Below are 22097 nucleotides of genomic sequence, written 5' to 3'. Positions count from 1 at the left end.
GCCGGAGCCGGAGACCCGGACGGGGAGCGAGCCCGAGCCCGAGCCCGAGCGGCGGACCGGGAGCGAGGGGGCCGGCGTGCGGGGCCGCGGGCAGGGGCGGGCCGGGCCGGGCCCCGCCATGGCGATGTTCCGCAGCCTGGTGGCCTCGGCGCAGCAGCGGCAGCACCCCCCGGCCGGAGCCCCCGCCAGCGCCCCGCAGCCCCCGGCCGGGCCCGGCGCCGGCGGCGAGAGCAGCCTGGAGGCCCAGTACAGCTGCCCCATCTGTCTGGAGGTCTACCACCGGCCCGTGGCCATCGGCAGCTGCGGACACACGTGAGGCCCGGGCCGGGCGGGCGGCGGGGCGCGGGCCTCAGTTTCCCCGTCTGTAAAGCGGGCTCCCTTCCCTTTCCCTCCCCGGGCGCTGCTGGGAGCAGGACGCTCGGGCAGGAAAGCGGGTTGTAGCGGCGGCAGCAGCGCCGGCAGTAGTCGTTGTCTACACTCTTCTCCCTTCCTGGGGGTGGCCGTGACCCCCCAGCTCCGCAGGAGAAAGAGGGAGCTGGGGGGCTTTGATCCCCCCAGTTCCGCAGAAAGGGAGGCGGCCCTGGACTCTAAACCCCCCCTTTCTCGCGGGGGGGAGCAATCCGTCACCCCCCTTGCATAAGGAGGGTTCAGTGGGGGTGGACGGGGGTGCACCTCCTTTGTTTGCCCCAGAGCGCTCAGTTCGTGGAAGTCCTTGCCGAACCCCGCTGAGGGGAAGCGCAGGGATTCGGGGCGGTGCGGGGATCCCCGTGGGCGTGGGGGCCCCCCCTCATGCCAGCCACGACTTGTGGCTTCCTTGTTTCTCGAGTTCATCGTCCGCTTAGCGTGCCAAGGACTGTGTACAAACAAGGCGTGGGCCGGTGAACGGGAGGTAATCTCCACACTGGGAGGGGGTCGGGTTGGGGTACAGAGAACCCCGGGTGAGGACCTGGTGCCGCCACTCAGGGGCTCGGTGACCTTGGGCGAGTTTATTTCCCTTTCAGTCCCCCAGTCTGCTCTTGTGGAAAATGGAAGGGCCGGAGCAGCTGACCTCCTGGTCTGTCCGAGGTGCTCAGATGGGGTGAAGAGCCAATGCCCGGACCCTCCTCCTAGCCCTTTAGGGGGTGGCCAAGGTGCCCTCCCACAGGTAGAGGCTCCGACTTGGCCTTCGCGGGTGCGGGATCGTCTTGGCACGCGCTCTCAGAAGCAAGTGTATTCCTTTTAAATATAGTGTGTTCTCCATATGGTGCTGCCGAAGCCTAGAAATCCTTGGGGGAAGAACTTTGTTGTAGCTGCTCCTGCTCCTATATTTAGAGCCTTCTCAACGTGATTCCACGTGATCTGACTTGGCTTGTTGTGAGCTCTCAGTTCCGTGTCTAGTTTAGAGGTTCTATGAGTGGCAAAGTTTTTTTCCTGATGAAAGTCTTTGCATTTTCAGCCTCTCTGCTGCCTAATACAAATTAAAGCCATCTTTTCAGGAGGATCCCATAGAATATCAAGCTGTAGAGATCAGTTTCGTGTGAAGCTTCGTTTCCATTCAGCTCTCCAGAAGAGATTTCTTGGGTCCCACTGGTTCGTTGGCCTGTTTCTGGTGTTCCTGTTTCTTTTCTAGCCTCTTCCCCACAGAGCTTCCTAGTTAGTTTGCTTTTCTAGGGACCTGTACCTCTTATTAAGTGCTGTTGTGATCTTTTTTTAATGTCTGTGTACAGTACCTTCCTCAAACAAGCACAAAAGATGTAATGAATCACAAAATCCTTCTCTTCTGCTGCTCTCCTCGTAGTGAAAGGTGCCTACTAGGTCCATTGGAGCTCCCTTGGGCATTTTGTCTTTTCCCACAAATCCCGTGGCTTTGAGCTATCACCTTCCACAAAGTAATTTCTTTTTTTCTTTGTTGTTGGGGAAAGGTACTGGATTGCCCACTCCCAGGGTTAGCCACCTTGGCCATAATTCTGTATTTCCATGTCTAGCACCCTAAGAGGCAGTTAGGTGGCTCAGTGTTGAGTGTACTGAGCTTTTAGTCAGGAAGACCTGAGCTCAGATCTTTCCTCTGACAGTAACTGTGTAACCCTGTGTAACCGTTGCTTAACCTGTTTGCTTAATCCACTGGAGAAGGAAATAGCAAACCACTCCAGTAACTTCGCCTAGAAAACCCCGTGGATAGCATGGTTCATGGGGGTCACAAAGAATCAGAACCGACTAAACAGCACCCAATTAGAAGAGAATAGCTAATAATTGAAGGCCAAACAAGCTTTAGGCTCAGGCTAACCAAGTTCACAGTCACTGCTTCCTCTTTCAGCCAAGTCCACCAAGTGGGTGATGACACAGATGGCCCCCAGTGGACAGTCTTATGTGGTCTCATCTGCATAGTGCTCTGGTGGATCTGAATCTCACTTGTATAGAGATTGGCCCCACTGACTCAAACAAAGCCATATATCCAATTTCTAACCCTGGGATTAATCCTGTTAATGTTTGGGTTTGGGGGCTAGAGCCTTCCAATTTTTTTTGGTAGGTAGGGAATTTTACTCTTGGGCAAAGAGTGTTTTGACTTTTATATCACTCCTTTCCCACTTACCACCTTGTGCTACCTTTTTCTCTTTCATCTGGTGTCATATTACTCTGGCATCCAAATATCCCCAGCCCCAAAGGGAACTCAGTAAAAGCATCCATGTTGGGAAGGATCTGGGGGTGTCCAGGTATCTCACAAACCCTGTTTCAGCCATGGCTGTAGAGGAGCCCTGGAAAGAGGAGGAAGACATCTGGGTCATTGCCCTCCTGGACTTGCCTTTTCTCAGTCAGTTTGGGGGCTGGCCCTGTGATCTGTATCTGTGCCATCTCCACACTGGCACCATCCTCGTCCCCCTCCTACCAGGCTTCCAGGCCAGCTCTGCCATGTCTAGGCTGTTAGGTGCAGGCACCTTTCCTGGCTCCCCCCAGCTGAATTGTAAGACTTTTAAGGACTGGGACTCTCCCTTCTGTTTGTATCTGCAGTGCTTGGCACCAGTACTTTTTAACTGGCTATCTGTAATTAGACATTAACCAAAAAAGTCAACGACCCTGTCTGGTTCATGGCAAAACCTAGACTGTACCCTCAGCATTTGGCAGTTACCAGGGGAGGGGTGGGGTGGGGTGTGCCTTGCCTCCTGGGCAGGATCAATCACTTCCAGGATGGGGTCACTGGCACAGCAGAGTCGTGAATCTTCCAGCCAGATTCTTCTCCCAGATCTCCCTGCTGCCTAACCAGCAAGCTGGTGAGGGAGGGAGGAGAGACCAGGCATCATTGAGGGCTGGGGAACTTGAGCTAGCTCTGTGAAAGGCCCTTATGGCACATCTGACCCATTTTGGAGGGTCTCTGTGTGTTTCATTGAGATGAGTTATGGGGGCTTGAATATTCCCATCCCCACCCAGGGGGGACACTTGGCACTTGGGACCTTGACAGCCCAAGGCAACAGGAAATGGCTTGCCCCCAGGCTGTTGTACTCTTTTAGGTCACCTTTATTCTGGGATAACCCTGCACATCTCTGAGCAAGCTCTGGGTAGTTTGCAGAACTCTGTATCTGTTCTGTGAGTTAGGTAATGCAAATTTCAGCCCTCTTTACTACTGAGGAAACTGAATCCCTTCCAGTTTGAGTCCCTTTGCCCTTCGGGGCATGGCTCCAAAGTGCCTAAAGCAGGATTTGGACCTGAACCTGTGTGTTCACTCCAGCCCTTTATCCACTTAGGCCACTGGTTCCAGTCTTTTGAGTATTCTACCTCTCTCAGTATCTGGGAGAGTGGCTCCTGGTTGTCCATGAAGCCACCTCTTCTGGATTCTTTGGGCCTTCTGCTCATGCTTGACCTGGATTTAGTCCCCTCTTGTCCTCTTCTCCTATACAGAGTTTGTAACTGGATCCCCGCTCAGATGATTAATACAGCCCAAGAAGCCGTTTATCGCCAGGACAAGTTCTGGCGGGAATTTGTAATATTACAGGCTGGCGCTGCTGCCTGATTGCGTGCTCTTGGATCTGAGAACATCAAGGTACCTGTGCGTGCACCGACACCCACAGCTTGGACGTTTTGTTCTGCTGCCTAACTCCCGAGGGAATCTGACACATTGAAATAGCTGTCAGATAGGATCGTTTGAGTCACTGTGAGGCATATCTGCAAGGCCTCCCCAGATACCTGAGGCCTCTTCCCTTACCATCCCTCTGAAATAAGAGCATTGAATTGTTTCAGATAATGTTGATAAAGTGCTTAGCAATGGGTCTAGCCCTTCCCCTAATTTATAAGTGACCTGAGCTAAGTTCAGACTTTGACCCTTTAATTGCATGCTTTTCTGAAGTAAATGACCTTGGCTGGAAGCTAGGTCTGGCTTCTCTCTATTTCTCTTTTTTGGATTGTGCAATGGTTACCCTTGTGTTTTGTTCTCCATCACTGATTGGTTTTGTCTGACCAGCAAGCATGGTGATGGGGGAGGACCTTCCTGTGGGCCAGCTCTGGGCCTAGCTACTGGAGCTTGAGAAGGGGAATGAGGTTTCTTTTGTGGCCCTCTGCGGGTGGGAGGGGGTGCACCGTGTTCAGGCTCCCACGATCACATCTCCCCTGCAGTGCCTTATCTCACCTCCAAATGGTGTCACCCTCCAGCCCACGAGCTCTGTCCTGTGAAAATAACAACTGTTCCTTCTCTCTGATTAGTTTTTCTTTCCATCTGACTGATGAACATACTTCTATAGAGTGGGAAGTAATTGTAAATACCAGTTGGAAGGGTGTATGTGTGAAAAAGCAGGGAGGAGAGGAGAGTGGGGCAAAGTCCGACTTTTAGAAACCCAGAGTCCAGGAAAAAGCCTTTGGAAGCAAAGTCCAGTTTCCTGGCAGTTACTAGGCTTTGGGCTTAGCCCTGTCTTACATCTCAGTGACCTAACAGGAAATCCCAGCAGCTTACAAATGTGCAAATGCCCTTAGCAGGGTGATTACAGTTGTGCCAAAGAAAACTGATGGATTCAGCTCCCAAGTCCAAACATAGGGGCCCTCTCCCCTCCACCTTTCCCCAGCCTCCCCCCTCCCCACTGCATCCTGCTTAGAAAGAACCAGTGGCACCCAGAACTACAGCTGGTTCTTTGTTTGCCATCTGGATGCCAGCTTTTCCTTCTGGGTGGACTGGAAAGGAGGCTTGCTGTCTTAGAGGTTTCACATAACTACTTCCTCCCCTCAGCCCTCAATAGATCCTTCATGGCAGAACAGCCCACCAACTAATTAAAGGCAATATTTGATCTTACTCTATTATCTCCTTCTCCCAAGCCTCATGCCCCACTTTCTCTAACCCTATGTTTAGACTCTGAGCTAGGTGCACATTAATGCTGCCTCCTTCCTGCAGGGCCCACAGAACTTGGAGGTTTTACCTCCCTCTGGCATTTACAGAGTCTTAGAGTGAGAAAATGAGGTGATTTGAGGCACTGTAATCTTGTGCTGTAGACCAGCATTTTTCCTTCTTTGTTTCTGTTTTCAGATTAGAAATCCCTGGGACAGATGCTGTTCACCTTTGGTAGAGCTTTTCCTGGGGACAGGGAGGGATGGGATCACTCTCACCCTTGCTCCATGATTTGTTAAAAGAACAGGCTGGCCAGGCTCCTTGGAAAGGAAGGAATTTGGAGGGGGGGATGAAGCAAGGGAGAGGGAGGTAGGAGAGGCTGGGAATCTTTCTAGTTTTTCTCTGACCTGACTGTGGTAGCATGAACGGCCAAGATGGCCCGACCGCTTTGTTCCCCAGTCTGGGCCATACCCACATGTTAGGAGAACTCTGGGTATTAGCCCAGGATGGGACTTTACCTAGCTAATCCAGGCCTCTTAATTTCCTGGAGAAAGAGACCAAGACGCAGTGACTTGACCACGGCCACACAATAATGATCATTGATGGCTGTATGGCATTTATTTTTTTGCAGAATGCTTCAGTTTATCTAGGTTGACCTTAGTACCAGCCTTTTTTTTTTCCCAAGATGGGTACTACAGAAAAGATATGATCATCTCCATTTTACTGACAGGAAACTGAGGCTTAGCAAGGCCTGTGGTGGTGTTTAAGCCCTCTTCTCTCACTATACCTGTCCAATATTTCTTTTTTTTTTCTCAGAGAAGTACTGTCCAATATTTCTACAACTTTCCTGTATAGAATTGGTTTTGGAGCAGAAGAGGCCAGGTAAACCTCCTTCCATCACCAGGCCAAGATTGGGCCTTCTGAACCCCTCTAGGGCTCATTTTATCCAGTGGATCTGACACTTTTGCCCAAAGACTGTGCTGTTTGGGAATGTCTTTTCTGTACACAGGGTGAGAGTGAGAGGGATGGTAGACAATCTACAGGAGAAGTCCTCTTTTCTCCTGATGGTTTTGGGGCATTTGAATATGCTGGATTCTCTCACTTGTTGGCTGTTCCTATTGAGTAAAAATGGTCCTGGACAGATCCTGGGGCCCCTCCTGACATTTACCACCCAAAGCACTGTTCTACCCCTGACAGCCCTTCTGAAGACATTCCTGCAGAGTATTGTGCTTGCACTAGAGAGGTCCACAGAGCTTATTAGCAGGATAGCTAGCTGGTAGAGTAGATAGAGCACTGGCCCTAGAGTCAGACCTGAATTCAAAGCCAGCCTCAGGGACTTGTTGTCTTTGTGAACCTGGGCAAGTTACTTAACCCTGTTTGCCTCAGTTTCCTCATCTGTAAAATGAGCTGGAGAAAGAAATGGCAAACCACTCCAAAAGGGGGGCACAAAGAGTAGCACATAACCGAGCTTATTAATAACATCATAATTGATAAATGCATTGGAAAAGTGCTTACAGAGTGTGCTGTGTTAGGCATTGGATTAAGCACTGAGGATACAAAGAAAGACAGACCAGCCCCTGCCTTCCAGGAGCTCCCAGTCAGGGTGGAGGCAGGGTGGAGGGGATCAACAAGAAATGTGGAGCATAAGTTGGAAATCATCTCAGGGAAGGCATCTCATCTCAATGCCACAGGCCTGGGAAGGGCTCAGTGTAGAATGGTGGCCTTTGGTTGAGACCAGAAGTAAGCTGGGGAGGGTGCTCCAAACAGGAGGGGCAGGCAGCCAATGGAAGCAGTCCCAGGCAGGAGATGACGGGCCATGTGCCCAGGAGCAGCAAGGAGCACTGGGTCTCTGGTTCACATGGAGAGGAGGGGAGGATGAAGGTGTAAGACTGGAAAGGTAGCCAAGGCTTTCCATGCCAAATCAAGACTTTTCTATTTGAGCTTAGAAACAATAGGGAATCACTGTGTTTATTGACACAGAGGCTGACATGGTCAAACCTCAGCTTAAGGAAGTTCATTTGGACTGGAGTAGGGAGAGACTCCAGGCAGACAGGCAAACCCCCTCAGCAGGCTGTTGGCAGCAGTTTGGGTATGAGGTGATGAGGGCCTGTCAGAGGAGAGGAGGGGGCACATGAGGAATGTCATGAAGGCGTGAACTAACAGGATTGGAGAGCTTTAGATATGGGGAGGAAAGAGATTGAGGAGTCAGGGTGACAACCAACATTGTAAGCCTGGGTAACAGGGAGGATGGTGGCAGCCTTGACAGCTGAAGAGTAAGGGCTGAGAAAAGGCCATTCAGCATGGTGATGAAGAAAGGGCTCCCTGGTACCTTTGGAGACAGCAGTTTGAGTTGAGTGATGAGGTCAGAAGCCAGACTGCAGAGAGCTGAGAGTGAGAGGTAAGGAAGGCCCAAACTGCAGAGGCTTTCTTAGGGAATTTAATCACAAAGGGGAGGAAATGTGACACCCTCTGTTGGGGAGGGATGAATCAAGTGAGGGTCTTTAATCATAGCTGACATTTAAGGAGTGCCCGTTGTGTCCCGGTGCCAGGTGCTTTCACAGTTTTGTCTCATTTGATACTCAGAACAACCCTGGGAGATAGGTGCTATTATTATCCCCACTTTGCAGGTAAGGAAATTGAGGCAAATAGATTAAATGACTTGCCCAGTGTCATACAGTTAGTAAGTGTCTGAGACCAAATTTGAACTCAGGTCTTCCTGACTTGTTCATTACTCCTGTGTTTGTAGGTACTAGGGAAGCACACCGGTGGAGAGGGAGAGGTCAAGGGTTAGGGAGAGTCTGATAGGCAGTATTTAGGTACTTAAGTGTTAAACTTCTCTTTAGGCCAACATTTCTATAAGATTTTTTTGTTCTCAGGAGCACTTTTCACTCCTAAAAATAATGAAGACCCCAAAGAGCTTCTTCTTTATGTGGGCTATATTTATCAGTATTCACCAAAATAGAAATGAAAGCTGATACACTTTTAAGCTATGCATTAATTCATTTAAAAATAATAAGCTCATTACATATTAACATACTTTATTTTTTGTGAAAAATAACTTTTCCAAAAATGGCATTGTTTTATATATTTTTGCATATCTCTTTGATTTAGGCTTAATAAGAAACAGCTGGATTTTCATATCTGTTTCTGTCTGGTGTGATATTATTTTGGTTGAACTTTTAAAAATCCAACCTTGCCTTCTTAGTAGGAAAGGGAAGAGTGTTTTGCTAGGCAAATAATGTCTTAGTATTAATTATTAAAATTGTTTATCCTTATGGACCCTTGGGACCCCAAGGGATCCCATACTCTGAACTGCTTGCTTAACATTCATAGATAGTTAGAGAAGATCCCAAGATCCTAGGGGCAGTGAATAGATCACTGAACCTGGAGTCAGGAGGACCTGAGTTCAAATTCAGCCTGACACTTGACACTTACTAGCTGTGTGACCTTGGGCAAGTTGCCTCCCCCCCTCAAAAAATATAAAAGATCCGCAAGAGAATCTTTGTACACATTTAGACAGGTAAGATCACACAGTAAGTTTGATAATTAAAGCTAAGACAGAGTTCTTTGGGCAATGTGCCCAAAGAACAGAAATTAATCTTTTCCTAATATAAATGATAAACACAAATGAGTGTGGCAGCCTCATTCATGACTTGTGACCAAGTGTAACTGGTGGGGGTGAGGGTGGAAGTGTTTTAGCAGCCAAAGGTCACCCTTCGCTGGGGCTGGTAATGCCACCCAGGACATTGTGTACAGAGCCTCTTTCCCTCACTCCCAGAAGGGCTCAGGAGCTGTGTTTTTTTGTAGATTCTGTGGAGAGTGTTTGCAGCCATGTCTCCAGGTGCCATCTCCACTCTGCCCACTCTGCCGAATGCCCTTTGACCCAAAGAAAGTGGACAAAGCCTCCAATGTGGAAAAGCAGCTGTCATCCTACAAGGCTCCATGCCGGGGCTGCAGCAAGAAGGTAATGTCTCATGGACCCATGTGCTCAGCTTTTAGGAGGGTAAATGATCTCATACATTGGTTAGGAGTTTTGTTCCTGCCTTTGAAGGCACACCTCTCATGATGAGTGGGTGGACTTTCTTTTGTATTTTTGTTTCTCATGAGAAGTACTTTTCAGGCTCTATCAAATCCTTTCTGTCAAGCTACCTAGAACTAGAGAATTGTCCTGAATGGGTTAGCCAGGGAACTCTCCAGTCTAGAAATCAGTCTGTGACAGTGGTTGCTTCAGGAGAACTGAGGGCAAGGGAATAATAAGACTCTTAGGGAGTCACAGCTGACCTTATGGAGGGAGTGTGTGATTTCATCCCCCTGACTTAACCAAGCTTCCTGGGCTGATGAGCTCTCACATTCCACAATCAGCTTAGGGCTAAAAGGGGACAGAACACCATGAAATGGAAGGGCATGTATTAAGCACCTGCTGTGTGCCCAGCACTATGCTAAGTACTGAAGATACTCAGAAAAGCAAGACAGACAGGTCTATTCTCAAGGAACTCACATTCTAATTAAGGAGACAGCAGCTCCAGGGCAAATGGTAAGGGCCAGACTGGGTGGTGCTGTGTTTATACAGTTGGTGATGAGATGAGAGGAAAGGCCAACCTTCTGGTTGGGAGGGGATGTCCACTGCATGGGCACTGCAGCATGGGGATGAAGAAGATCCCTGATGCCTCTCACCAGACAGCAGAGAGGCTCAGAGTGCCTGGAGCCTATAGGGAGTCTCTTGTGAGCATGGGGATAGGCTGCTCAGTCCTGGGGTGCGGGAAGACTGGAGAGGGAAGGGCCAAGGAGCAGAGACCACAGCCAGCCAGCTAAGCAGATGTAGGAGGAGAGAGTGGCACCCGGGTGGCTGAGTGGGGAGATGTTAGTGTTCAGACACAGGACTACCTGATATTTTTTAAGGTTAGTATCATGGAAGGCACTGAGGGCCACATAATACTTGGCAAATTTGCAAAATTGAGTTGATTTGTTTTGAGCCTTTTCACTGTCTGTCTGGTGCCTGCTTACCTAGACTTTTCTAATCCTCTCACTTTATGGGTGTTGCTCCCACACTCTCTTAACCTGCCCCTGCTTTTGCATAAACTGTCCCCCACCCTGGAAGGCTTGCTTCTTCTACTCTGCTTCTCTGGGATCCTCATCTTCCCTCCAGGTACCCCTTCCACCCTGAAGCCTCCCTCCCACACCTTCCCAAGTGTCAGTCCTCTCTAGCTTCTGGTGAATATGTGGAATGTGCCCCAGAGGGATGTTAGCTTCTTTTGTCTGGGTATCCTGAGGGCCTAAGCACAGCCCTTGCTAAGGAGGTGCTTGATTCCAATTTGCTTACTTGGGTTGAATTTAATCTAGTGTCAGGGTATCCTGAATATCCCTAGCATCCTTTTTGGTAACTCCAGGTTACCTTTACCTTGAATCTGTGTATACTTTGGGCAAACACAACCTCTTGGGGTTTATAATCTGCACCTGCTAATGAGCGTGTGCAGCAGGGTCTCGTTTCTTTGTCCTGAGATTGACTCTGTTTAACTGTAAGGAGTTGCTTGTTCAGCCTTTCTAAAACCTTCAGAGTTCTATGCTTCTCCATCATCTGTGCTCTGCCTTCATCTCCAGACAAAAGAGATCCAAGCCCTGGATCCTTCTAGTTTCTCTTCCCTGAACTTTTCCTGGCTTTATCACATCTTTCTTGAGGCACTCACCAGAACTGTGGACAGCTCCTAGTTTCCTACAGACCTTGTGGTTTTTAGCTGGCACATGATTTCATCTTGCTTCTGGCTTAGTGGCAGGAGATCTACACATGAGATCACCTCTTGTGTTTCCCTCCTGGTGAATGTAGCACACCAGGCCCCCACTCTGGTAAGCCTGGGGAACCTCAGAAAACCACTTCATCCTGTCCTTTGCTTTCTCTTAGGTGACTCTTGCAAAGATGAGGTCACACATTTCTTCCTGCATGAAGGTCCAGGAGCAGATGGCCAACTGTCCCAAGTTTGTCCCAGTAGTGCCAACATCCCAGCCCATTCCCAGGTAAGCAGCCCCAGGCTTTTCCTTTTCCTTTGGTGACATGAATCCCAATGAACCACAGGGGTGGAAAAGTTAGGGTGGTGATAGGGTCTGCAGGATTAAGTTCTTAAGCTGGTGTGGTTTCCTTAAAAACCTCTAACAAGCCTTGAGTAGAAAATGTAGAGACAGTCTGCCTGTCCGAGTCTTTGCTTGGAACCCTCGTTTTCCTGTCTTTATGGGGACTACATGTGTCATAGGGTTGTTATGAAGGGGAGCCCTTTGTACACCTAAAGCACAGTAGTCATGTCAGTTATTCTTAATTTTGGGTCCAGGAAACAGCTACACTGTCACACAGGAAATGAACAGGAAAGCGTAGCTGCTTGTACTTTGTTGGTGTTTCGGCAGAGCAGCCATTTGGGGCTAGTGAGAGTTCCCGTTTTTTGAATTCTTAGAACGTGGCCTGGGCCCAGCCTCCTCCTGCTGTTTTCTTTCTAAAGGTTCTTTGAACAGTTCTTTAATTATCTCTGCCAAGCCCCTAAGGGGTGGATAGTTTAAGAGGGCAAGAGTCGTACATACTTTGTAATCTATAGACCTCAGATGCAGGAGGGGAAGAACAAGGTAACCAGACCTGATAGACAAGAAATTCCCAGGGGTTCTGCTTTGGGGAGATGCTTTCCCAGAGTTAGGAAGCCCCTTGGAGCAGGCTGATTCTAGTTGTGACAGTTTTTGATTTTAGAGGAGAGGCATTTCCCCAACTGACAAGCAAGCCTGGCTTCTGTCTGATTATCTTGGGGGTTGGGTGTCAGGATTGTTTCTGGGCCCTGGGTGTAGAAAAAAGAAGTCTGGGAGCTGTTTCTCGCTATCTTCCAAGTGATGGGAAGTGTGGGGCCCTGGGAAGGAAGTCAGAGGAGATAAAATGTTATCATCCAGCAACATTGGTTTCTCTGTCCCAGAGTAGAGTAGGCCCTTGTGAATTAGATCCATGGGTCATCATTTATCTTTGAGATGGATGAGAAGCTGTGGAGAGAGCAATACTAGAGACCTGCTCTAAGATAGTAAGCAACTCCTAGGCAATTGGACAGGTGTTGACCAACCCCCCAAAACAGCTATTGCACATGGTGGGAGCTGCTGAAGGTTTTGGACCTCTGATTCTAAGATCACTGATATCAGCCCTGCCTCCCTAACTCCCTCTCTTTTCCTCCCCACTGCTCAGCAATATCCCAAACAGATCCACCTTTGTGTGTCCATACTGTGGAGCCCGCAATCTGGACCAGCAGGAGTTGGTAAAGCACTGCATGGAGAATCACCGAAATGACCCCAACCGAGTGGTGAGTGGGAGGGGGGGCCAAGAGGGCACATACTAGTGATGAGGAGCATAGTACCTCCCTCCTAACTCTGCCAGCATCATGCCAGGCACTGTGCCAAGCGGTGAGGATACAGAGAGAGGCAGATAGAGACAGGTTAGACTGAGCTTTCTCAGGGGAGACTTCTTGGGCCTTCTGGTGGGAATCAAAACTGAGACTTGAAGGAGTCAGGAGCAAGTTGAGGAGCCTTCCCAGCACGGAGGATGGGTAGAGATGAAATGACACGTGCAAGGACCACCAAGGAGTCCAGGAACACTGGACTGCAGAGGACACAGGGGTGAGTTTGGAGTAAGGTAGGAAGGGGTCAAGTTTAGAAGGACTTTAAAAATCAAGGAGATTGTATTTTTTATCTTAGAGGTAATAGGTAATTCTAAAATGTTTTAAATAAAAAGGTTTTTAAAAATACACATTTCTTTAAAAGACGTAATAGGTAGTCACTGGAGTTTCTTGAATAGAGAGGGGTGATCTGGTCAAAACTAAGCTTAAAGAAGATTAATTTGACCGCTGAATGAAGGCCAGGGTGGAGTGGGGAGAGGATAGAGGCAATAATCCAGGTCTGGGATGAAGAGGTCTGCCCAAGGGTCATGGGCATGTCAGAGGAGAGAGAAGGGGGCATATATGAGAGATGTTTCTAAGGTAGGATCCACAGAACTTTTGGATATGGGGAAGAAGGAGATTGAGGAATCAGGTGACAACCAACATTGTGAGCCTGGGTGACAGGAAGGATGGTGGTGACCTTGATGGTAATGAGTTAGTTAGGAAGAAGGGAAAGATCATGATGCTGTTTGGGATGTGTTGAGTTTAAGGTGAGGTCAGGAGAGAAGTTGATTAGGGCTGGGTAAGTGACCTGAGAATCATCTGCATGGACATGGTTGTTGACCCCATGGGGGCTGGTGAGGTCACCAAGGAAAATAGTACAGAGGGAGAAGAGAAGAGGGCTCAGGAAAGATCAGAGGTTGAAGCGCAGTGTAAGAGTTTTCAGAGCTCAAGAATGAGGACTAAAAAAAGGCCATTCAACATGGTGACAAAGAAAGGTCTCACTGGTAACTTTGGAAACAGCAGTTTGATTTGAATGATGAGGTCAGAAGCCAGACTGCAGAGAATTGAGAGTGAGAGGAAAGAAGTGAAGACCTCAAAAGCTGGTGCTCTTTCAAGGAGTTTAGTCACAAAAGGGAGAAGAGATTTACCGCAGGTGGCAGCGAGATAGGATGGATGCAAGGCTGGGGGGGAGTTTGAGGATGAGGGAGACATGGACATGTTCATAGGCAGCAAAAGGAAAGCAGTTGCTGGACAGGGAAAGATTGAAGGTCGCTAATGAGGTGTGATAGAGGAAAAGGAGAAGGCAGGGATCACAACCTCTAGATGTTTGCCTTAGAGAGCAGGGCCCCCACTTCATGTGAGATGGGGGTGGAAAGAGGAGCCTGGCAGAAGGATCTGAGTGCTGGCAGAGGAGCGGGGAGTGGAGCTTCCTGCAAATGGTCTAAGTTTTTTGGTGAAATGCAAGGTCAGGTTCTCAGCTGAAACTATGGGAGGTTTGAGGAGGAATGAGGTCTGGGAAAGCTGAGGTGGTGAGTGAAATGATGAGTTGATGGAGATGTACACAGTGTGCCTTGCTGCAGTGAGGACCTGGTTGAGATTGTGAAACATGAATTTATAGTCAGCATGATTTTGTGGTTTTCTCCAGCCTTTTTTAGCTAGATAGAAGAAAAGACAACGGATAGTGGAGAATAATCCAAGGATGTGATGTGGCGTGGTGGTCATTGATAGGAAAAGAAGGCAGGAGGCCAGAGTGTAGAGCCTAGTTTGGAATAGAACTCCTTCCCCAAAGGCCCATGAAGGGAAAGGATGGTATAGTAGGTGCAGAGGTCTCAGCCTGGGAAAGAACTGGGGGGGCAGGAGGGCAGGATGGGAGGTTGTGAGGACCACACAATAGTAGCTCTGTAAAATCTAGGATCCGTTATAATGGTTGTGCTCAATTCCAGATGCCGATGATGACCACACAACAGAAGTTAATGGATTTAGGATGCCACATGAGATATTTTGCTTGATCATGCATATTTGTTACAAGGAATTTGTTTTTCTTTTTCTTCTTCCCCACCCACTGGGGCCCATGGGTGGGGGGAGGGAGTGAATAGATTTCTGTTAGGCTGTTTTTTAAATGAGGGGAGTTGCTACTGATGCAGGATGTTGTGTTGCTTTCAGATGAAGTCACTATTGGTATTAATTTATGGGAACCCTCTGATGGAATGGGAGTCATCTGTAAATATTTGTAATATTTTTTAATAACTTTGTTGTAACTTTTTTTTAAAGGGACTAAGTTTAGCGGTTGTAAGGCAGAGGGAAATATGGAATATCTTTCTATTATATTACCATAATACTCCATTATGCAAAGTTCTCAGAGCACGAGCAGGGATTCAAGCTCAGATCTCAGGGCCTCCCAGTTCAGCATCATGTGCTCACCAAGGCATGCCAGAATGTTTGTGGTCAGCCACACCACAGGCACAAAATGCCCTGCCCTAGTGGTTATCCTGGTGTAAAGGCAAAGAAGAGTCCCTTGGGTCAGTCAGCAAACACTAAGTGAGCATCTGCTCCATGTTATGTGTGATTTGAGGAGGAAACTGCGGATCATCAGATGGAGGAAGCTTGTTTCATCTCCCCCAGATGGGCTTTACACCAAAAAGAAAAGACAAACCCCTAGTAACTGTGGTTGTAGTCTAGGGGAAGGAAAGGGAGGCAGGCATGCCCCCACCTCTCCTTGGGCAGAGATGCGGGGTGGGAAGATTGTCTTCCAGGAAGAGTTCTGTGGGAGTCTGCCCATGGTGCCCAGCACCATGCTGAATGCCAGGTGGGATGTGGAAGGCATGGCTGGGAGCACCAAACATGGACCTGCCCCAGCGTTCATTGGTACAATTGACTTGGTCTAGATTTAGGGGAGGACGAGCAGCTCCAGACCTATTTGAAGCCGGCAGATTCTGCTTCTCAGAGGAGGGAAAGGGAAAGGGGCCTCTGCCCTGTCCTCACTCAACTGGTGTCTCCTGTCTGTTCTCAGGTCTGCCCCATCTGTTCAGCCATGCCCTGGGGCGATCCCAGCTACAAGAGCGCCAACTTCTTGCAGCACCTCCTCCATCGACACAAATTCTCCTATGACACCTTTGTGGTGAGTGTCTATGGGCCACAGTGGGGGTGGGGGGATGTGGCGGGTGTTAGCACCTGTGATGTGCCAGGCTCTGGGGACACAGAAAGGCAACAGAGAGTCCCAGTCCTCGAGGAGAGGGAGGCAACACGAAGACAAGAGAATAAGAAAAAATAGAGGGGCTGGTGAAGGCAGCAGGCAGAGGAGGAGGGAGCCCCTGTAGGCATGGGGCAGGGTGGTATGTTAGCAGCTCCTCCCCTCCCCAACACCCTGCTCTCCATTGTCAGGATGTCAGGGTACTTTGACTTCTAGGTCCCAGCTGGCATCAGCTCTTCCACAGACTAGGAAAGGGTAGAGAACCTGCACTCCCCTTCCTGGTTCCTCATCTTGTCCTCTGTGGGCTGGGGATGACAGCGCCTGCCTCCTCCTCACTCCTGGGTTGGGGCGATGAAGTGAAGGCTTCTGAAGCCAGAGGAGCAGCGGCTTGGTGCCCCATGCACCCCCCACACTACACGCTTGTGTCCACACCCCGAGTCTTCCCCACACCAGACAGCCATGGCGGTGGGGCCTTGTGAGTCTGACTCAAAGGCACTAAGTGGAGTCTGTCATGAAGAGTTACCAGAATGCACCATGCCTACTCTTCACTTCATCCTCTTTTACTGGACTGTGTCATTCTCTTGGACAGTCCATGCACCCAGCCCTGACCATTAGGAGAGAGGAGCCCTTTTTCCCTCCCCTTTCCCAATGTCCTACTCCCTTCTGGGGCAGCCCTATGGGCTGTGTGGGCCTTGCTGGCCATCAAAAATGGCAGAAGGGTATTGTCCTACCAAAAGCATAGCTTCATAGTGGGTCAGAGTCAGAGAATCCTCCAGTTAAGGCCTGGAAAGGACTTTAAAAATCAGCTAGTCTGATCCATAAGGAAGCTGAGGATGGGAAAGATTAGGAGACTGACCAGCCTCTGACCAAGTGGCCTGGCCCCGCTGGACCACTAGAGGGCGCATCAGGCCCCATAAAAGGCCCAGGATCCCTTTATGACTTGGAGGGGGGGTGAGTTCAGACCAAGGACAGCTCTGGCCCTCCCACGGCTTCCCACAGATTTTCGTTTAGCTGCCATTAAGATGCTGAGTCATGGCCTCCTGTGGTCTCCTGAACTTCTTGCCCCCTTAGACATTTTCACTAGCCATGGCATGTTGAAAGGGGACCCATGCATGTTCTTAAGTAGATGAGATTGACAGACTGTGAGTCAGGCACAGATTTCAGAGTCCCCCCCAATTAGAGAAGTGGAGAGGGCTAGCACCTGGGAGGGGCAGGTCCAGCTTAGCTTCTTAGGAGAGGAAGGCTGTGGACGAATGGTGGGGAGGGAGCCTCTGGTCATAGCTTGATTAACTGTGATAGAGGCAGCTGGACCTAGAGTCAGGACACCAAGAGAGAGATCCATCTTCAGACCCGGCTCTGTGACCCTGGGCAGGTCACTTACCTTCCCCCCAGGAGGGTTGCAAGCATCAAATGAGATCCTGTTTGTTTGCAGACCTTAAAGTGCTCTCAAGGTGCTGGAGACCAGCTGTTGTATTTGGGTGGGACTTAGAAGAGCTGATCGAGAGAGTGGGATTCTGCTCATGGATAGGTGCTGGTTAGAATCAGAAGGTGCCCGCTGAAGGGGGCCTGGGGCAGCCTTGTTCTGGTGACCCAGGGGAAGAGGACTCCCCTTGCAGTTAACTGCTCCCTGCTTCTTCCCACCCCACCCCTTCCTTCCCTGCACAACTAGCAGTGTCTGGGCAGCTGTGGCTCACATCGGCAGCAGTATCCCAGTGCATTGATTCACCAGGATCGCCTTCTCCCAGTTGCTGCACCCCTGATTAGTTTTCAGTGTCACTGTAAACATTTGGTACGTTTCCATTTTTCCTGGTGTTTAAGCCCTGTAGTGGGATTGCTTGGTCAAAGGGCAGGAACAGGTTAGTAACTTGTCCAATTCCCAGTGGTTTTTCCACAGCAGTGGAGCGGTTCACAGCTCCGCCAACAGTGTGTGAGTGTGCCTGGCTTTCCGGCGCCTTCGCCTGTGTGACGGGTGTGGTGAAGGCCTTGGAGTGTTTGGGTTTGCGTGTTTCTTACAGTGACTTGGAGTGGGTTTGTTCTGTGCGTGTTGTTACTGAAAGGTTGCATTGCATCTGAAAACCGTTCACACCCTTTGGGGAAGGATTGGATCTCAGGCTCCTGTCCTCTTTTTCTTCTAGGACTACAACATTGATGAAGAAGCTGCATTTCAGGCTGCGCTGGCGCTGTCCCTCTCTGAGAACTGAAGGCAGCCCTGGCTGGCCCCAACCCAGATCTGGGGTCAGAAGTCACCTTTTCCACATGGAGGGACAGGAGAAGAGGCTTGCTCATTCTTCAGCATTCCCTAGCAGTTAGGCCTCCCCCTCACCTTTTTTAATAAGGTGGAATCTTTATTCCTTGCACAAGGAGAACAGGCCAAGCCCAGAGGCCGATCCTCAGTGCCCTCCCTTGGGTGGGACCTTTTACCAGTTCAATGGTTCAGTCTAAGTGAGCACTTCCACCTCTTCTGGGTTATCGGGTGTTTGGAGACCCAGATGATCCCTAGAGGGCACCTGAGGGAGGGAGGAAGGTTTGGCTCTGCAAAATCAGAGCATCAAGTTGACTTTTTTTTTTTTCTAAACAGTGGTTTGGCTTTCGTGCTTAAGAATTCATGGAGAGCCATGACTCTCTATCATTGCTGATCCAGACAGGTTAGACTGGGGGGGGGGGAGGGGGGGGCGTGGGGTGGAGAGGTGGGAGAGACTGACAGAAACTTCACTGAAGACCTGAACGGGAGGAATGTTTTCCTAAGTCCCATCCTGACATCTGGCATTCCGTAAAGTTTCCACCTTGCTCATTTGGTACCAGCTTTTGTGATACTTAGAGATTCTGGCATTTTTCTATATTAATCAGTGTGATAACCTTTTCACATTTTATAGAGCGAGGAAAAAGCAGTTACTCTTCATATTGCAATATCTGTGTTTGACTAGGAACAATAGTATTTTTATGGAACATTTAAAAAATTATATTTTTTAAAAAAAAATCAAAAACAAACCTAGTATAGGATCAGCATGGGGGAATGATAGGGAAGCTGGGGAAGCTGGAACCAAAACTGGAATTAAGAGGAGCTTTTCCACTCGTGCTTGTGTGATTTTGAGGTGGCCACGTTCGTTAGATCATTTCTATATTTTTAAGGTTTTCGTTGTGTCTGTTGACCTTTTTGCTAATAAAAGAGACTCCTAGCCTCTTGTGCAAGCAGTGATGCTGCTGGGGTGCCAGGTTCTGGGGCCCAACTGGATCTTTACTCAGTGCAAACAGCAGAGTTCTTCCCAGGCTTGGGAGAAGACTAGACCAGAAGGAAGAATGAGAAAGAGGTAGCTCCCTGGTCCCTTTATCACCTTTCCAAAGAGACGACTGGAATTCACTCCTCAGGCAGAGGCTTGGGGGCAGCCTCACTGAAGGACAGGGGAGTAGGGTGGGGCCAGTACTTGGGCTCAGCACTGGGGCTCGGGAAGAAGGTCACTCAGCTTTCTGGTTTGTTTAATGATATAAATTATTGTTGTCTTTTTTAAAAAATAAAATAAAAAGTTTCAGAGCATCTACAGCCAGATGTGATAAGTATTGTTTTGTTCCCTATGGGTCAAAAGCAGTGAGCCAGTTTGGGAGTCTGGGGAAAGCATCTTGGGAGAACTTGTCTAGACTCCCCTTTCACCTTGAATGAGGGAGGAGTTCCTATTTTAAGTATGACCAAGATCCTTCTACATGTCTACTAGAATACCTCCCAAAGCATCTCCTTTGCTTTTGGAGAGTTCTAATACTGAACCACAACTGGCGCCTCTTGTAAATGCTGCCTGTATGTATTTGGTCATAGTAAGTGCCTGTGGAATGAATCAAAGGTGGAGAAATGAGACTCCATGTAAGTATATGAGGTAAGGTGTGACAGGCACAAGGAAATCCAGTGAGACTGGATACATACTTCAGCAAATCACTTCATCTCTGCCCATTTCCTTGTCTGTAAGATGGGGGTAATAGGATCTACTTCCCAGAATTGGGGAGATAAAATGAGGAAATATTTGTGAAGCACTTTGCAAAAATGTGTTCCATGTACGTGCTAGCTAACCAAGGTCATACTACAGATGCGTGGTTTTCTAAGTTAATATGTGGCCTGTAGGGATCCTAATGTAGTTTAGCGGCCCTCCTTTGTATTTGGATTTCGATGCCACTAGTTTAAGAAACCCAGAATGCAAAAGATTAAAAACCCATAAACTGATCTACCCTGAGCTGACTCAGCACCCCTTCCCCCACCACATAACTGCAGTGAGGCTGCACTAGCCAATCCAAAGGTCTGGTACAGACTTGCAGCAAAAACCACCCCCATATCTCCCCCTTCCCAGCACTGCAGAGGCCCCAGCTCCAAGCTGTGGAGCAGACTTGGTTACAGCTACCAGGTTACAGGTTGGGGATGAGAGCAAAGCAGCATTCTGTACTGCAAAAGATCTCTACAGGAGACTGGTAGAACAGAGGGGAAAGGACAGGACATAGTTCTGTCCTCAAAATAAGGCTCAACTTCATATACGTCACCAAAGCCTCAGAGACCTTAACTACAGAAATCACCTCTAACATTAGCATGGTGTGTGGGGCCAGAGAACTAAGGAAGAGATGGAATGAAGCAGGACACAAGGCAAAAATCTCAGCATGCAATGTGTCCCCACAAAAGTCACTTGGGTCAGAGCTAGGCTGCTGAACCGGTAATCTCAGTGCAGGAGAGGCTGAGGCAGATCCACATTGCCGCCCCCCCCCCCCCCCCCCCCCCCCGCCCAGGGAAACCATCACAGGGGAGGGGTTCAGAAAGTGAGTGATAAAGGAGGGTGGAAAAAAAAAGATTGAAATTACTTAAGATCTCAAAAGAAAAAAAAGACTGAACATAAGCAAAAAGTTAATAGGGAAAACATTAACAGCAGGAGGAAATACAACCTCCACTCTAGTAAATTATTTGGTCTTCTATGAATAAATACTGCAAAACAAAGGAAGACAATCTAAACTTTGAGACAGTAAACCCTGTGAAATTTGAGGGAAACATGGAATCAACATATTGATTGTTCCTGAGTGGTTTAAAAAGAAAGGAAAATTATGAGAGCAGGACTTATGACCTATACAACCATGGGCAGAATTGAAGGTATGTTAGATTGGGAAGGCAACTGAATCTACAAGAAAAGCTCCCAAACCCATAACATTGAAAGAAAAAAATGCTCACTATCCAAGCAAAACGTTGATCTCAATGACATAAGATAGACAACCAAAGGATCACAGGTCTCCCAGAAAAACATGAAAGAACAAAAAACTTTTAACACCATAAAGCAGAAAAATAGGAGAACTGGCCTGAAGTTCTAAACACAGAAAATGGGAAAGAAGTAATATGCTGCCTCCAGGAGAAGCAAAAAGTGGCCACAAACCAGGGCCACAAACTGGTTAAATTTAACAATTCATTTTTGAAACAAATTCTACAAGCAATCTGGAGAAAGACTGCCAAATGCAAGGGAACGAAATTTCAAATTACAAAAGACTATTCTGGACACACAAAAAGACTCGGGAGAGAATGGAATGTTGTGTTTTGAAGAGCCATGAACTCAGGATGCTGCCTAGGTTGACCTACCCTGCAAATCTGAGCTGAATTGTTAAGTGAAGAAAAGATGAACTTTCAATAATAAAGAGGCATTTGAAATACTTCTTAGAAATAAAGGCAAGCCTGAAGACATTATGTGTTTCTTGAATACCCTAGAATGCAGAAAGGCCGGAAGGGTAAATGAATGCCACAGGCTAGGACAGCGGTAGCTACAGTGACCGCTGAGAAACCTATAAGAAGAGGTTATCTAAATGTACATAAGGAGATGGGTGAAGGTGGAGCTTGCAGCAAAGAAGCAAGCCTGGGGTATTATAGACAGAACTTGGCAATAAACCTACATACAAGTGAATCCAAAAAAAATTTTGTTTTTTGTTTTTGTGGGACTGCATTGCAAAATGGGATGATGGTTCATGAAAGGGAGGGAAGAGAGCAGGGGGTTGGAAGGGAATGTGTGATGTGCTGGATCAAATCAAGGGCTCGCAATGAGAGGATGGTGATCCCTATGGTCTCAGGAAGAGAAGAGCCTATAAGTGGGTGGAGAGGAGGTGAGAAGGATTGGAAAAGGAGCGGATGGAGAGAGGCCTTGCTTTGGTGGTGGGAGTGGGTTTCACTGATGATTATTCCTATGGATGAAGAGAGAGCTGTTCTGTGAAAGGGAATAGGGACCTTGTGCAGGGTGGA

At 48.5% G+C, this 22097-nt stretch overlaps 1 protein-coding gene across 2 annotated transcripts; it reads left to right on the top strand.

The window, feature by feature from the left end:
• Positions 1–15: 15 nt before the first annotated feature.
• RNF166 (ring finger protein 166) lies at positions 16–19397 on the top strand. 2 transcript variants are annotated; one of them, XM_072636331.1, is made up of 7 exons: positions 16–312; positions 6098–6163; positions 9089–9245; positions 11178–11290; positions 12480–12594; positions 15680–15787; positions 17995–19397. In XM_072636331.1, the coding sequence occupies exons 1-7, from the start codon at positions 119–121 to the stop codon at positions 18058–18060; spliced, it is 819 nt and encodes a 272-aa protein (XP_072492432.1). In that variant the 5' UTR covers positions 16–118; the 3' UTR covers positions 18061–19397. The 2 variants fall into 2 exon arrangements, with proteins under 2 accessions (XP_072492432.1, XP_072492433.1); XM_072636332.1 differs by lacking the exon at positions 6098–6163 and having other exon boundaries at positions 19–312.
• Positions 19398–22097: the final 2700 nt, after the last annotated feature.

The sequence above is a fragment of the Notamacropus eugenii genome, chromosome 1 (genome assembly GCF_028372415.1).
Source record: "Notamacropus eugenii isolate mMacEug1 chromosome 1, mMacEug1.pri_v2, whole genome shotgun sequence".
Lineage (NCBI taxonomy): Eukaryota > Metazoa > Chordata > Mammalia > Diprotodontia > Macropodidae > Notamacropus > Notamacropus eugenii.
The sequence above is the reverse complement of the archived record's forward strand: the minus strand, read 5'-3'. Positions and strand labels throughout refer to the sequence as shown.

Coding starts and splice junctions, on each gene's coding strand:
- RNF166 (XM_072636331.1), top strand. CDS start 119: ATGGCGATGTTCCGCAGCCTGGTGGCCTCGGCGCAGCAGCGGCAGCAC. Junction 9,246..11,177: donor GCCGGGGCTGCAGCAAGAAG/GTAATGTCTCAT, acceptor GCTTTCTCTTAG/GTGACTCTTGCAAAGATGAG. Junction 12,595..15,679: donor GAAATGACCCCAACCGAGTG/GTGAGTGGGAGG, acceptor GTCTGTTCTCAG/GTCTGCCCCATCTGTTCAGC.